Genomic DNA, 16,067 nt, shown 5'->3' on the forward strand with positions numbered 1-16,067 from the left:
TACAGTACTATTCAAATGCATTTCGAATAAGAAGCTCAATTTAGCTAACTTTGCTTTTGGTACCGACATAGATAAAGAGCCGGATCATCACGTCATGGGGGCATTGGGATCGGAAAAAGGTCAAGGTGAAGGTATGAGATGATCTTTTGTGCAAAGGGGATTATCATGGACGCGAAAATAGAGCAACAAAAACGCCGAATTAACCCACGCCCAGGTTCTGTATGTGGAATAGAAACAGAAACAGAAACAGAAACAGAAAGCAAGTGCAACGTGTTCAGGGGGAGGGGGGGGAGGCCCATGCAGGTTCGTTAAGAAATGGAAAAAAAAAAACAATGACAGGACTGTTTTAACCAGAGGCGCGTAAATCGGTCCCATATGTGCGCAGCAAAGCTCCTCAAATTCTCAATGTGAAGAGGGTAATGGAAAGGTGATGAAAATTACTGGCCGTTAGCCTTCTTCCACCGCAGTAATTCTGCGAGGCTAGCGAGACTGCAGCCCATCTGGAGGAATTCGTGGGCGAGGAGTTCGTCGGCGGTGGCTCGGCTGCGGACATCCACGCAGAGACATACGCTCAGGAAGGCCTTGAGTTCCTTGCTCAGCTTCTCGGGTTTCTTCAGGCGCGGGGTTCCATTTGTCGCGATGAGGTACAGTGCCTTCAGGGGCTCTTCATTCAGGTACGGCGGCTCGGATTCAATCATCTCAATGGCCATGATACCCAGCGACCAGCAGTCGACTTTGGGTCCGTACTCTTTCTGCTTGACCACCTCGGGGGCCATCCAATAAGGAGTGCCAACCATAGTGGCACGCTTGTTCTTCGACTCGGTGAGCTTGGCACAGAAACCGAAATCAGCTAGAGCTGGTTAGTGATTGTTTTTGCAGCGAGTAAATCCCGACTTACTGATCTTGACGTGGCCGACACGGTCGAGCAAAACGTTGTCACTCTTGATATCACGGTGAATGATGTTTTGGCTGTGCAGGTGGGCCAGCCCCTTGCAAGTCTGTAGACTTTGGGTGAGTATGTGTGTGATGGCTGAGAGGAAGGATTACAAACCTCGTGGCAGATTGTCGCAATCTGATTCTCTGAAATCACCGGGTTGTTATCAATGACATCGGTCAAGGCACCACCCTCCATGAACTCCATGACAACCCAGAGCTCATTGCTTGACTCCTGCAAGAATGAGTCGAGGAAGTTGACAATGTTGGCGTGCTGGCTGTCCTTCATGACGATGATCTCGTTGACAATCAACTCCTTGCGAGGCTGGCTGCGCAAGTCCATCTGTTTGATGGCTACTTGGCAGCGAGGGCCATATTGGCGGTAAAGCTCACGAGCAACGCCCGATGTTGCCTGTTCCTTAACACGCGCCACGTACACTGATCCGGAGGCACCCTGACCAATCTTGCGTTGCTTGCTGTAGGACTCGTTCGGGTTGTCTTTGGACACGACTGACCGCAGGCGATCCATGACTTCGTTCTCAGTCATCGCTGACATGCGCACCTCCTTCTTGTGCGGCTGATCGGGCTTCTTGGTTAAGGCAGCTTCAGCCTGACGGACACCATCAGGAACACCCTGCTTGGTTCCATTCTGTTTGTTGGCAATGTTGAGAGGCTTCACAGCCTGGACAGGAGCGGGCAAGCGGGTAGGAGGAGGTCCTTGGGCCTGTTGGGTCTTGGATACATTGTTTGGTTGACGGGGAGTCTGAGCACGAGGGTCGTTGGGAGGATACGCGGAACTGGGCGAGTCTGAGGTCTGCGATTGAGAGCCGGGCACTCGGGATTGACTTTGTCCATAGGGGCTTTGCGCAGGAGGAGCCGGAGCTGGACGCTGCGCGGTAAGCTGGCGAGGATCTTGACTTTGGCTGCGCGCTCCAGATCCCGGGGCTTGCGGTGCTGGACGACTTGGCTGGTAACGGCTGTTCGAAGTAGAATCTGAGCCCCCGTAGCCACCAATCTCTTGCTTGGCCAAGGGTTGCCGGGTCTTGGGCAAGGACGCGTTGTATGCTTCGTCGTCCTTCCGGCGCTCTTCCTCAACACGGCGACGTTCCTGTTCAGCCATTCGCTTCATCTCTTCCAACTGGCGCATCTTTTCAGCAGCTGTGGCATCATTGCTTGACTGGCCGGGGAGGAGTTGGCAGAGCGCACAGAACCCTCTGCGCTGTCCAGACGCTGTGTAGGCCCAGGCGGAGGAGGGCGTGGAGGAGCAATGGAGTTGCCCACAGTGTTGCTGCCGAGTGGCTTCGCTTGTCCATTAGCCGCACCACCCAAGCCGGCGTAATACTGGGGGTTCTGCTCCCGCATCTTGATATCGGAGTAGAATTCCAAGACTTCAATGACCGCCTGAGGATTTTTCTTGTAGTCCTCCTTGGTAATGGCGGACGCGGTCAGAAGTTTCTCCCATTCTGGAGGCAAGCCCACGAAAGCGCCCGTCTGGGGATCGAAGCCAACGTGAACCCGATGGCTGAAGTTGGTCGGGTTGCTGACACCACCCATGCCAGGGCAGCGCTCATAGATCTTATCGATCCAGTCGTAGATCTCGTCATCGGTTCTCACTTCGCAGGTAATCGACTTGGTCGCCACGTCACGGGAGATCATGGCGGCCTTGGAGCCTGCGTCCTTGGGATTGGCCAGGCGCACAATCTCAAAAGCCATTTTGGTATCTTCCGAGCGGGACACATTGGTGACGGTTGACAGCGGGAAGGACAGGACGCTCTTGCCCGTTTCGCTCTTCAAGAACTCGATTTTGTAGTCACGCAGAATAAGATATCGCTGGCCCCAGGTTGCCAAAAACTTGTCTTCCTTGCAGCGCACGGGTCCTTCTTTGACGATACCGACTCCACCCTGTCCACCAGTCTGGCTCCGGGCCAACGATGGAGAACTAGTGTTGGGGAACAGCGAGAGGTTGCCGCCGGGGACGGGGCCTGGGGTACTGGGCGATTGTAGAGACATTTGGCCGAACGAAGTGGCCAGATTGGGATTGTTGGTGGGAATGGTCAACTGGGGCCGATCCGTAGGGGGGCGGGGAGCCGGCCGCGTATCCATGAACTGATCAGGCGTGTACACCGTACTGCGGAGTGTTAATGGAAATTGTTCTCGGGGCGATCTCGCCGTGTCCAAAACGTCACTCACTTTCCGTACTGAGACATCTTTCCAGAAACTTCAGGACGCGAAGGAAGTGAAAGCGCGCCGAGACCTCCTGAGGCCCCTCGAAGCTAGCGGCTCTGAAGAGAAAACAGGGTCAGCTCTCACGTTCAGGGGAGCGCCCAGGTCAATCCGAGGGGGATCCCAGGGGCGGTCAAGAAAGGGATTAAGTGGGGGATTCTGAGAACGACGGACTTACGGAAATCAAAGAGCGGACCTCGCACGGCGAGGATTGCTCGAACCGAAAAGCAAAGAGTTGGGCCGAAAATTGGAGATGGTGGGGGATGAAAGGAAGATAAAGGGGGGGCGGAAGAGAAGGGGAAGATTTCAGGAGACTATCACCACCCAGATTCTCACGGACACGACGATGAAGGTGAACTAAGGGAGCCCAAATAGAGCTAGTCTCAAGGCTCGACCTGGTTCAATCTACAGAAAACACGACTCTACCAATCATGGTGGAAAGCGCGGAGTCTGGATCCACGGTCCATTCTGGAAGACCCGCGTGGTGTAGACCTACGACCACAAAGTAAGTTTCAAGGTACCATACAGACCGGGAAATGTCTTTGGCTGTCCCTTCTCCATTCCCTTTAGATGCCCGCCCCTCACACTAAGTACCTAGGTTGAATTAAGCACATCCCTGGCTAGAGTGGCTTAGTGAGTATTGTATTCTGGGGTGACTTAATGCGCTCACCACGTGACTTGATATTCAAGGTTTCCTTTTTGCCAGCGGACCTCGATTTGGCAGATTGCGTTCTAACATTCTCGACATGTTTATCGGTGCCTGTACCAAATTAATAATTGATGCCCTCCGGCGTGTTTCACAAATTTGCAAAACTTGCCCTCACTCAAACCCAATGACCATTCCAAGTGCATCTAATTATCCTATATTTTTCTCGTCCAGTTGCGCAAATTGTTCTTCCACTATTGACGTGACAAACAACATCTCGGTATCCACTTCTCCAAACTACCCATCCCTTCACCTTCAACAGCGAGCCCAAATTATGGCAACGTAGCTACACGTCATATTGTCTACATCTAATTCCTCGGGACTGAAGGGCTGTCTTCATAATGCCGAGGTCTCACAAGCTCCAACGTTCGCGCCATTGCCTTGGAGCAGCCGTGGTTATATTTGCTGGGGTTGCATCGAGGACTGTCGGCGTCCCGTCTATTGACGAGAGACCCGAGTTCTTCAAGCTGAGCCGTCTTTTTATTATTTCATAGGGGCTCCCGCCTGTTGCGCCACAGGGTGGGAATTTTGATTTCCATTCTTGCCTCACTACAAAAGCGAAGCCTGGAATCCCAGCGCTCACTGAGTAGTCACTGAACAACCACTTGGCATCTAAAAGCACCCATTAAGCCTGAACCCAAGCCTATTTACAAGAGCGACAGTTAGAATGGGACAGCCTCACACCGCAGGGAGATGTATTCATAATTGATCTGCTCGTATCCTCCAGGGTATCGTACATTATGCTATTATATTACTCGCCAAACGGATGATTGAATTTCAGCAGCTCGTTCAGACCTCCGACCCATCCTTCGTGCGCTTCTTCGCCACTACTTCTCCGCATAACGCTAGGCACGCCACCCTGCCACTCGTTCCGTCCATGCCTCATCTCTTCATTCCACACTCGGACCTCCATACCGACAGCCATACCTTGACCTAGATTGACTCCATCGAGACTCACTTCCAATTCTCGTCCGCGATTCTTCTCGCTCAGTCGAAGCGTGATGGGTGTGCTGGAGGGTAGAACGAGGGGTCGGAAACTGAGACTGCGCGCACAGATGGGAGTTAACAAGATCGATGGAACCAAAGGATGCACGATACTGCCGCCACTACTGAGACTGTAGGCCGTACTTCCCGTAGGGGTGGAAATGATAATTCCGTCGACCACGGCCTCGGTCAGGAAGCGGCCGCCCACCCAGATATCCACGACTGCCAGATGAGGTTCTTTACCGCGATGGATGAGCAACTCGTTCATCACGTATACCCCCTCGCCATGGTCGGTTTTGCCCCGAATCGGAGTCGTCTCACGGCCGTCTCCTGTGAATAGCCCAACCTTGAGTCGGTTGCGCATCAAAATGGGAGCTCCGCGAGTCGAGCCCATGGACTTGCCCCGAACAGAGGACCATCCAGTCGGCCCTAGCTGTGCATTTGCATCTTGCGTATCCTGATTCTCGGGTACACTGGTCGTCTCCAACAAGGAAGTTCGGTCTCCAGCTCCAGCCCCCGACATGTAGACTTCTCGGAATGCCCGCTTAAACTCGGAGAATTTCCATTCGCTCAGGAAGCCGAGGGTACCCATGCTGAACGACAGCACAGGGGGCACATTGGAGCATGTCGCAAATAGCGAGCTTGCGTGCAGAATTGTGCCATCTCCACCTAACGTGACGGTGAGGTCAATCTTGTCGTGATATGCCGTTGGCGTGTCCTCCAAGGATGCAGTATAAACAGGGTATGAAAGAGCCGAGTGGACTTCCGCGGCAGTTTTTGGTTCGAGTACGACGGCGACAGAAGGGTACGTGGATGTGATGTGACTGGATGCCTGAAGTCAGTCATGCGCTAGCACCAGCTTCTAGTAGAGACCATACTTGGCGAATTCAATGAGCGAGTTAGTCACTGCTGGGGCGCAGTCCTTGCGCACCAGTAGAACATTTCGAGGCGGCGCGGGCCATTGTAATGATAACAGCTCACCCTGGGTTTCTATAACAGAAAGTCAGCGTCGAATTGGCCGTCATGCACAAGCACTGTACCTTGGTATTTGGGGATGAGCCGCTGAGCCAGCCCAGCGACATCACGGATCTCGTGACGCGGAGCAGATGAGGAAAAGCAGCGCAAGAACGGACCAGGGAACCTGCGAATAATGTACAGCATGCTTGATTGACCGAGACGACGGTCATAAATTGTCAAATCCGCCCATCGGGATTAAAGAAGATGGAGCTCGGCCAGACTTGACGAACTCCGCCGACTCTAGCCCCACCGCCTCGACAGCTCTGACGTTATTGGGTTTAGACCTGTCCACGAGATCATTAACTTTGACTTTCCCAGCTTTGCATTTTGCTTTGTCCCCTTGCACTGTCTCCTTATTATTTTTATTCTTTCTTTTACCCCCACACGTTCGAAACTTACCCTCCTTTCAGTGCAGGGCTGCAACCGAGGCCACACTGTCGATCCCGCATCCGCCGTCTCCCGACTCTGTGACTCTTGGTGGGCTGTTACTGCTCCCCAGGTGCGCTGGTCCCCCAATCCAGCTCAGTCAGGACAATCCTCGTTAGAAGCGAAGCACGCGACCATGGATTCAACCGAATCTCGCCTGCGCAGGCCTTCGAATGATGAAACTAGCCAGCTTTTGAAGCATTCGAGTAAACCTCCCACCGAGCCAGGACTCAAACATGGCATTACCATGCAGATACTCCGATCGCTTCTGCTTGCTGCTTGGTTCAACGGATGCTGTATCGTCGTCTTCGTGACCCAACTGATCGGCTCCCCGCTATACTTGATCAACAAGAATTTCTTCTACTCTTACATGGCCTATACAAAACAGTGCTTCGGATTGATGATAACAGCCCTCACCCAATGGGGTGCTCCGACTCTGTGTCGAGTCAGCGGCGACGAGAGTGTACGAGGTCAGCTCCATCTGTCGGAAGATGGCCTGCTACAGACCACTTTTCCAGAACGTATAGTCGTGATCGCAAATCACCAGGTCTACACCGACTGGATCTATCTGTGGTGGATTGCATACACCAATGTTATGCACGGTCGTATTTACATCATTTTGAAGGAGTCGCTCAAATACATCCCGGTCATTGGCCAGGGCATGATGTTCTACGGGTTTATCTTCATGGCCCGGAAATGGCAATCGGACAAGCCTCGGCTCCAGTATCGTCTAGAGAAGCTCAAAGGCCAACACAGTGGCTCACACTCTGGCAAGCCACAATATGATCCAATGTGGCTGCTGATCTTTCCGGAGGGCACCAATCTCTCAATGAACACCAAACGCAAGAGCGATGCATTCGGTGCAAAGCAACACCTCGCTTCCTTCAAGCACATGATCCTTCCTCGATCGACCGGGCTATTCTTCTGTCTACAACAATTGCGAGGCACCGTAGACTGGATCTACGACTCTACTATTGCTTATGAAGGCCCTCCGTAAGTTGAAACTGGCTCATAGCTCGCTTTCCACTAACCTTCTTCTAGTAAGGGAAGCTATCCTGACAAATACTTCACTCTCCGTTCGACCTACGGACAGGGACGTCCTCCAACCTCGGTCAACATGCACTGGAGACGCTTCGCTATTTCAGATATTCCTCTCGACGACCAAAAGGAGTTCGAGGCCTGGTTGATCGCCCGATGGGCGGAGAAAGACCAGCTCATGGACCATTATTTTGGAACGGGCAGATTTCCCTCCGAATTGGCTGGTTCTATTGAAGCCAAATCAGCTACTCCGGAACAAAAACTCACAATTTCAGCTGGCTATATCGAGTCTCATGTTCGATTGCACCACTGGGCGGAGCTTGGCAAAATCTTCATGGTTCTGGCTGGACTCGGGTGTCTGTGTCGTTTTATGAACAGCTGGTTCGGCTGATTGACATGACACGTAATTAATGTTGGGATTTGGCAGCATAACGAGAGACGAAGATACCTAGAAGCATGTGCAATTCTCAAAAATATCGTTATTACATTTATGAATTAAAATGAGGTTCCCAGGTATGGCTCGAGAATTGTAAAGCTAGTGTGGCGCACCGTGGCGGTGCTCTCCAGCCACTGCGTTCACCAATTCTCAACTGAACCAGTACCGCGACTGCGACACCTCCGAATCACTTGCGCGTCTACGGTGCGACACAGGGGAATTCCAGCCTCGAATATCAGTACAAGACACATACCCTTCAATACCATTGCTGGGCCTCGCTTGATCATGAGTTGAGAGCCCTCCACGATTCTTTCATCCAGTCGCATCCCGGTGACCCTCTTCATCCTCGCTCACTCCCGGCGCAAGTCGCAATCATGGCGTCCCTCGAAAATGGCCACGCCAATGGCTTGAATGGAGACGCATTGCCTCCAACAGCCTCAATGGCTTCTTTTCGTTTCTCCGATATCCCTGACGCCATTGATATTCCCGCCTCCAGCTTCGACAGCGAAGTCGAAGTCAGCCTCCTCGACCTCCCCGAAGATCCGACCGAGCTTTGCACACTATTGGAAAATGAGAGAGCTGCCAAGAATTTCTGGGTTATCATCGCCTTGGCTTATGCTAAGCGAAAGCAAATCGATCATGCCATTGATATTTTGAATAAGGGCCTGGCCTCCGTGGCCCACGGGGCCACGAAAGAGAAACTTGGTCTTTTGGGCTGGGTTTGCTGGCTGCTGATGCTGAAGAGTCGTCAGGCCCCGAGAGTCGCGCCTGAAGGTGAACTTTACTCAGAAGCAAAGACTAAGGATCACTACCTGCAGCTCGCGACCTCGACCTTGAACGAGGCGTCGCGTCTGAACCCGGCATACCCGCCTCTGTTCCTAGCGCGTGGTGTCCTCTGTCTTCTTCGCGCCTCTTTATATCCTCCTCGGGCTGCTCGCCCAGGTGCCATTGATACCTCAGAAAGAGCGGAGGCTCTGCGTCAGGCATTGAAGTGCTTTGATGAATCTTCAAAAGCGTTCGGCGGCCGCAATATCATGGCTATTCTGGGCCGTGCTCGTGCACACTACATGCTGGGAAGATACGCGGAGGCTCTTGATGGCTACCAAAAGGTTCTGTTGAAGGTGCCTCACCTCACCGACCCCGATCCTCGAATTGGTCTTGGCTGCTGCTTGTGGCAGCTGGGCTTCAAGGACCAGGCCAAGACTGCGTGGGAGCGATCGCTCGCGCTTGTACGTTCCATTTCCATGTCCTGTCATGAGTTTTGCTAATTAAAATATTCCAACAGAACCCCGAATCTAAGGTCGCCAACATCCTCCTCGCCGTGTATTACCTCTACGATAGCTCCCGTCGGTCCACCACAGATCCTATGTTCGGCTCGCTCTACAAGGTGGCCATGACTCAGTATACACAGAAGGCTTTCAAGCTGGACAAGGAATATCCTATGACCTGCGCCCTGTTCGGTAGCTACTTCCTCTTGCGCAAGCAATACCCGACGGTTGAGACCCTTGCCCGCAAGGCTATCGAACACACAGACGTGATGCCCATTGCTAGTGATGGCTGGTATCTTCTTGGCCGCAAGGCTCATTACGAAAGTGATGTTACAAAAGCAGCGGAGTTCTACAACCGCTCCGACCAAGCTCGTGGTGGTGGTGATAAGGGTTACCTGCCCGCCAAATTCGGCGCCGTGCAGATGCAGGTGACAAACAAGGACTTTGACGGTGCCAAGTTCCGTTTGGAGAAAATTGTTCAGCAGTCTAGGAACCCAGAAGCCATGATCCTGTTGGCAGCGCTGCATGCCGAGGAAATCTTTGCTCTCCAGAAATCGGGTAGCAAGGACGACAAGTCATCCGAGATCAAGCGCGCAATTGGTCTTTTGGAGTCTGTTCGCTCGATGTGGAAGGATGAGAAGCTGAAATTGACACCAGACGAGTCTGTTCTGGTGTATCTCTCGCTCGTCTCTATGAGAGCAGCGCTCCGGATAAAAGCATGCAGTGCCTTACCCAGCTGGAAGAACTTCAAATTGCCGGTATTCCTGAGAGCGCTCGTCCGGATATTGACAACGCGGATGATTTGAAGGCTGCTCTTCGTGAAAGCCTGCCGCCGCAGCTTCTCAACAACATGGGCTGCTTCCTCTACCAGAATGAGAAGATTGCCCTTGCTCGTGGCATGTTCCAGTCTGCACTCAACGCATGTGTTCAGTCAGAGGAGAGAGAAGACGGATCTGACAACGACGCCCTTGTCACGACCATCAGCTACAACTTGGGACGCACGTATGAAGCAGCAGACATGTGGGACGAAGCTAAAAAGGTCTATGAGGGGCTTCTGGAACGTCACAGCAACTACACCGAGGCCAATGCACGACTTACCTACATTGCTCTGCGCCAAAGCCCCACGGACGAGGGCCCGAAGAAGATGGGCAAGCTGTACGAAACGGACTCGTCCAACTTGGAGGTTCGTGCTTTGTTCGGCTGGTATCTCAGCAAGTCCAAGAAGCGTGTGGTCAACCTCGCCGAGGATCAGGAACAACGCCACTTCAAACATACCCTGCAGTACCACGATAAGCATGACCGTTATGCCTTGACGGGAATGGGCAATGTGCATCTCCTCGCGGCCCGTGACATGCGTCGCGAGACAGAGGCGGAGAAGGAGAAGCGCCGCACTACTTATCGACGGGCCGTTGAATTCTTCGACAAGGCCTTACAGCTGGACCCCAAGAATGCCTACGCGGCGCAGGGTATTGCTATCGCTCTCGTTGATGACAAGAAGGATTATAGCTCCGCCGTGCAGATCTTCTCCAAGATCCGCGACACGCTCAAAGACGCCAGCGTCTACCTCAATTTGGGCCATGTCTACGCTGAGCTTCGCCAATTCTCGCGATCTATCGAGCACTACGAGACCGCCCTGGCCAAGGACCGCTCGCGTGATGTTCAGATCCTGGCCTGTCTCGGCCGTGTGTGGTGGCTCAAGGGCAAGCAAGAGATGAACCTGGCTGCAATGAAGACCGCTCTGGATTACGCCCAGCGTGCCCGAGAAGTTTCTCCAAATCAACTTCATCTGCAGTTCAACGTCGCTTTTGTGCAGAACCAGATCGCCTCTCTGGCTTACAGCCTGCAACCCACGCAAAAGAGCCTTCAAGATGTGCAGGAGGCCGCCGAAGGTCTCAAGGAGGCTATTGAGACCTTCGACCGTATCTCTAAGGAGAAGAACCCCCCTTACCCCAGCCAAGCTCTGGAGCAGCGTGCCAACATGGGTCGCACAATCAGCAAACAGCTGGACCGAACCATGCAGAGCCAGAAGGAGTACGAGGAGAAGAACGCCGCCAAGCTCCAACAGGCCCGCGAAGCCCGCGAGGCCGCACAGAAGAAGCGCGAGGAGGAGCTTCGCAAGGCACATGAAGTCGAGATGGAGCGCAAGAGGCGTATTGCCGAAGAGCGCCAGCAAATGCTCGAAGAGACTCAGCGGATTGCTGCTCAACGCGCCGAGGCCGAGCGTGCCCGTGAACAAGCAGAGCTCACAGACGACTCCCAGGGTGACAAGGTCAAGCGCACGAAGAAGAAGCAGGCCTCCAAGCGCAAGAAGAAGGGCGGCGACGACTTTATCGCTGATGATGAGGATCAGGCCGAGCACAGCGCCGAGCCAGAAAGCGATACCGAGACCGCACCCAAGAAGCGCCGTCGTCTTGAGCGGAGGTCTGGCGGTAAGGCTACCGCTCCCAAGGCGTCATCGAACAAATTCAAGAGCAGTGAGCGCGTCGTCGATTCAGACGAGGAAGAAGATGCTCCGACTCCAGGCGAAGGGCAGGATGATCTATTCGGCGACGAGCCGATGGCGGAGGAAGCTCCCCGTCGACGCGAAAAGGCATCCCGTCGTATTGCGGATGATGACGACGAGGAAGAGGAAGAGGAAGAGCCCAAGGCCGTAGAGGATGAAGAGGAACTTTTCGGGGAAAAGGGAGACACGGAGATGCAGGACTGATTGCTACATTACCACACCTTTGATTCTTACTTTTTTGCGGCGTTGGAATGGCAAACTCGGTGATCTGCAATGAACACTTTGTGCTTCAAACCCTTGTGTAATTAGCCTATAGTTTGAATTGGATATTTAGACCTTGTGCACAGAACAAAATGTATGGTAAACACCCGGACAATTGGAAGTGATGTATCAGCATTTGGCCAGATGCCAACGATAACGCGGTTCGTGTCCCACGTCGCACAAATCAGCCCCCCCATTCGCCATCTAGGTACGGTACCAAGCTCTTACATACACCGTACACGCCTTCAGCTCCCAAAACATCCACGAAACATGACGCCTCAAATATGCAGATATTGCATCGAGGCCAATCTGACAAGTAATTTTCTCATTCGGCATGCGAGATAACGCTCCGAGCTTAGCCCTGCCGCGGCCGGGAATCGGCGCAAACTAGGTCCCGCGACGGCGCATTAGTGCATTAGTGCGTTGTACTCGGCTCGGGCTAAGGTATGCAGTAGACTTAGGGCTTATCATTTATTGCCTATGTATTCGTACTGGTGACATTGGAGGTTTGGAGTATGTATGTTATTGGAGGTAAGGTAACTGGTATGACTTGGCGTGTGTCTGGGAGTCGTAGTTAAACTAGCGCACGTTTGAACAAGTAGTCATTCTCTTTTCCAGTCGCATACACACACGTCACTGGAGAATAAACCTCTACATTGAGAAATAAGATTCAAACGCTCTAGTGCTCCACGAACAGCCCAGGCTACCGTGTCCCCTAATCAAGATCGTCGTCACATCTACCTACCCCGGCCGAAATAGAAGAGTCAGAATCAACGCCGGATACGAAATCGAGAACTATTCTTCCACCTCACAAAGACTAGTTCTCTTCACTGTGTACCTGCAAATGCAAAGTATAAAAATTCACCCCCTAATCAGGGATTATTCAACATTCTAACCCTTTCAGACCACGGAACGACACCCTTGTCTGGCTCCAGTACGACTTTATAGAGCCAGCTAGCCCGACTCGGAGGGTCCGATAGTTTGGATTCTTCTTTTTCGCTTGGAGATGAATGTAAACAGTGGAATGCCGTAGGCGTGACTAATGTTGCATGGAATTGGTGCTGGTAACTTTATCCGTTTTAAGGTTGAAGGGCGGTGGAGCTTAAACATGACTTTGGGAGAGTTTATAGTGGCGTTCCGAGAAGGAAAGTTTACGATATAGATGAGATTAGACTTTGCAATTGAATTGTTCGCATAAACTATATCATATCTTATGTTCTTATCTTCCTGATTGTTGTCCTATATTTGACGCGGTGGTTAGGTAAATGCATGACATCAGCGCAACCATCCATTGCGGCACTGCTTTTCGCATCTGTAAGTGATCGTCAATGAAATCTTCCGAGAACTTCTCTCTACTCTCAACCTATTACCACCCTATTCTCTGCTAGAAATACCCACGGAATCCATTGATATCCGGAACAGACCCTCAGAGCTCCCTACACAAACTCCGAGCTTATGAGCTTGTCTGCATGGTTTACTCCCATTGGGCTATCCGCGTCTTGTTCCTATGGTGGAAACCATGTCATCGCCCGTGAAGCTTCGTGGTTCGCGGGATCTCTGCCTGTATGCAGCAGCGTAGCTATTGGATGTGCAATCACGTCAGATCTTCCTTTTTTGATTTCTTTTTGATCTGTCCCGTTTGATGAAACGGTGAATCGCGAGAAACATTTAAAAGATGTGAGTGTCCTAGACGGTCAGTTCCTTCCCGTGGTGCAGTTCCGTATTCTCGGACATACCTCCTTCCAATAGGTGAGTTCCGCTATTGTATACGTTGATGTCAGTGCTCAATGCTGACTGTGAATAGTTTCCCACGAGGCATACCTCACCATGCGTTACTCTTATACTTGCGCCGCTCTTTTCGCGGCCACCGCTTTTGCCGGTGCTACTAGCCTCCGCTCAAATGAGATTGGTATGACCGGTGGCACTGGCGCCGGCGTTCTGGCCCTCGGCAATGGGGATGTGACTGGCGTCAAGAACGCTCATCTTTCCGACGATCATGTTGTTGTTGCTACCTTGGTTGGAAGCGACGGCCATGTTGCTGGTGTCAAGAACGCTAAGCGTGATGAAGTTGGCGAGGACACCGAGAACACCACCCGGAATAAGGCCGACCAGGCGAGGGCGAGCTCGAGCTCGAGGAAAAGGGACACACGGTCGAGAACGACAACGACCTGATCGACGTCGGGATCCTGGGTAACGACAACGGCTCTGGAAACTCCAACGGTGGCAGTGGCAGCAGCATCAAGCGCGACGAGAACACACAGGACGACTTCATTGGTCCCATTAAGGTTGGCACCCCGGTCCTCGATATCACCAATCTCTAGACCACCTTTGAATCTTCAAGAGTGATATAGAGGAATAAGATGGTATTTACCTTAGCCGCCGGCTCTGCCGCACAACATTGATATGATTCAGTAATCACCTGGAGGCTTTTCTTTTTTTCTCCCTTTTCTTTGTGTTCTTGGAGGACTGGGCTTGGGAAACATCAAATTGATAAGGAAACCATATGTCCTCTGAAGCAACAATGGAACAGTGTGAAATATATTAACAGGCATTAAGCTACTGAACTATAAGTGTAGATCACCGTTAGATGGAGCGACTATGGAGGCGCGATCGTGGCAATCAATCGATAGCGTGTAGCCTAGAGGAGGGTCCGGCAACCGTCGGCTACTACGATGAGGCCCACGAGGTCCACGCGTATAACATCTCCATAAATAGGTTCCTTCGATTTGGGAACATTGCCGATACCCGGTTTCGTAATGGAAACAGAATTGAAAAGAAGAGTTGGGAATAGAAATGGAAATGTCTATGGAAATAGAACTGAAATTGGAACAGGTAGGATTCGTAACACACGTAGATTTGGCGCCCTGCAAGCATGACACCACACCAACGGAGATCGCCTCTCCTGATTGATTCAATTTTGGAGGAAGAACTTTGCTGTCTCGGGGCAATCGAAGCATCGGGGCATCTCTACACGGGTGAAGCGACACCGGCCGCATAGCCCACTCTCGCCATCGCCATTGATTCTCACCTATGTCCAGGCTTTGCTCCTCCCCGTGCCAATTTGAGGAAATGCCGGTGAACTCGTTCGTGAAATTATTCTTGTAGATCGCGTGCCGTGCGAACCCATTCAATCTCAAGCCCCGTTGTCCGTGCGTTCTGGGACGCGTGCCTCGTCTCGGAGAACGCAGATTTCTCAGATTTCCTGAGATTTCCCAGATTTCTCAGATCGGAGGGCCCTGCGCTACATTGCGGGTGTGCAGGCGCAGGCGCATTTGCATCTGCACGTTCATTTGTGCCTCGGGGGAGAGCATCCCCGTACCTGCATGAGGCGCAGGAATCGTAGAAACTGTAGGAATCGCAGGAAGCGCAGGAAGCGGCCATGTGAATATTAGGGCTTACGGGGTCCGGGCCTCAGACCCCCAAACCACGCCATAGGATTGAGATCGAGGTCATTGGAAACACGGAATAACTCCAACTTCAAACATCAACAGCAAAATTCGGGGCTTTTTGGCTCCCTGTGGGGCCCGGGCTCATGACGACAGGAGAGGATGCCCGAGGACAGACTTACGGACCTTCTCAAACGGTTAGGTTCAGAATTCGATCGTCGAGACGATGTCTTCACGGGGGGGGGTTAAACAGTGGAGCCCGGTCCTGGGCGTCACCGAGTGTTCTAGACGAGGGGATCGTCAGGAGAACGGAGCCAACGCCCAGCGCTGTACCAGCACTTACTGTGTGATGTGCACGCCGTATACTCTGTACGAGATGTAGAGTCGGTGATTCGACTGGGGGGGGTCCTCCCTTGTTTCGATCAACTCGCCCGGGTCCCACTTAGTCCCCCTCGCGCACACGAGGGAACGGCTGAGCATGACGATGGTCGGCTTGAATCCGTAGGGCTTTGGACTCCTCTTTGGCTGGCATCTCTATCTTACCATTCAGTCGGACTCGACTCGTCTGTTATCAGTAAGCCTCCCCCGAGGCTACATGCTACACGCTACGTCCTATCCGCGACATGTTACGAGCTACACGTTGCAAACTACAAACTACAAGCTACAAGCTACAAGCCACAAGCTCAAAAGCTCCAGACTCAATCTTCGGACTCCGAGTCTGAGACACGCCTCAGTGTTCTCCCATCGGTGCGTTCCGAGGGCAATTGCACCTGCATCAACAGGGGTGGACAGGGGGGAAGAGAACAGGCAAGGGCCAGAGAAAATAAAGACCGGCCGCCTCCGACCCGATAAGAGCATAGATCACGTTCGCTTGTCTTCTAGATTA

At 52.5% G+C, this 16,067-nt stretch overlaps 6 protein-coding genes across 6 annotated transcripts; 4 read left to right on the top strand and 2 right to left on the bottom strand.

Moving 5' to 3' along the window:
• Nucleotides 1-437: 437 nt before the first annotated feature.
• On the bottom strand, nt 438-3,140 carry N7477_009195 (serine/threonine protein kinase CLA4; the record flags this gene model as incomplete). Its single annotated transcript, XM_056970856.1, has 5 exons — nt 438-850; nt 899-998; nt 1,052-2,080; nt 2,140-3,061; nt 3,124-3,140. The coding sequence occupies 5 exons, from the start codon at nt 3,138-3,140 to the stop codon at nt 438-440; spliced, it is 2,481 nt and encodes an 826-aa protein (XP_056817835.1).
• A 1,473-nt stretch (nt 3,141-4,613) lies between these two features.
• Nucleotides 4,614-6,007, bottom strand: N7477_009196 (NADH kinase POS5; the record flags this gene model as incomplete). Its single annotated transcript, XM_056970857.1, has 3 exons — nt 4,614-5,670; nt 5,725-5,836; nt 5,887-6,007. The coding sequence occupies 3 exons, from the start codon at nt 6,005-6,007 to the stop codon at nt 4,614-4,616; spliced, it is 1,290 nt and encodes a 429-aa protein (XP_056817836.1).
• Nucleotides 6,008-6,425: 418 nt separating this feature from the next.
• N7477_009197 (lysophospholipid acyltransferase family protein) lies at nt 6,426-7,286 on the top strand (the record flags this gene model as incomplete). The annotated part of the gene is made up of 1 exon (XM_056970858.1): nt 6,426-7,286. One exon carries the CDS (start codon nt 6,426-6,428, stop codon nt 7,284-7,286), a length of 861 nt encoding a protein of 286 aa, XP_056817837.1.
• Nucleotides 7,287-7,406: 120 nt separating this feature from the next.
• On the top strand, nt 7,407-7,718 carry N7477_009198 (uncharacterized protein; the record flags this gene model as incomplete). The annotated part of the gene is made up of 1 exon (XM_056970859.1): nt 7,407-7,718. One exon carries the CDS (start codon nt 7,407-7,409, stop codon nt 7,716-7,718), a length of 312 nt encoding a protein of 103 aa, XP_056817838.1.
• Nucleotides 7,719-8,137: 419 nt separating this feature from the next.
• On the top strand, nt 8,138-11,738 carry N7477_009199 (putative RNA polymerase II transcription elongation factor (Ctr9); the record flags this gene model as incomplete). The annotated part of the gene is made up of 3 exons (XM_056970860.1): nt 8,138-8,992; nt 9,049-9,717; nt 9,768-11,738. The coding sequence occupies 3 exons, from the start codon at nt 8,138-8,140 to the stop codon at nt 11,736-11,738; spliced, it is 3,495 nt and encodes a 1,164-aa protein (XP_056817839.1).
• A 1,576-nt stretch (nt 11,739-13,314) lies between these two features.
• On the top strand, nt 13,315-14,116 carry N7477_009200 (uncharacterized protein; the record flags this gene model as incomplete). The annotated part of the gene is made up of 4 exons (XM_056970861.1): nt 13,315-13,358; nt 13,486-13,544; nt 13,600-13,854; nt 13,908-14,116. 4 exons carry the CDS (start codon nt 13,315-13,317, stop codon nt 14,114-14,116), a joined length of 567 nt encoding a protein of 188 aa, XP_056817840.1.
• Nucleotides 14,117-16,067: the final 1,951 nt, after the last annotated feature.

Source organism: Penicillium maclennaniae, assembly GCF_028827695.1.
Source record: "Penicillium maclennaniae strain IBT 15551 chromosome Unknown utg000008l:1.0-3552695.0:1.0-3555053.0, whole genome shotgun sequence".
In the NCBI taxonomy this organism is placed as follows: Eukaryota; Fungi; Ascomycota; class Eurotiomycetes; order Eurotiales; family Aspergillaceae; genus Penicillium; species Penicillium maclennaniae.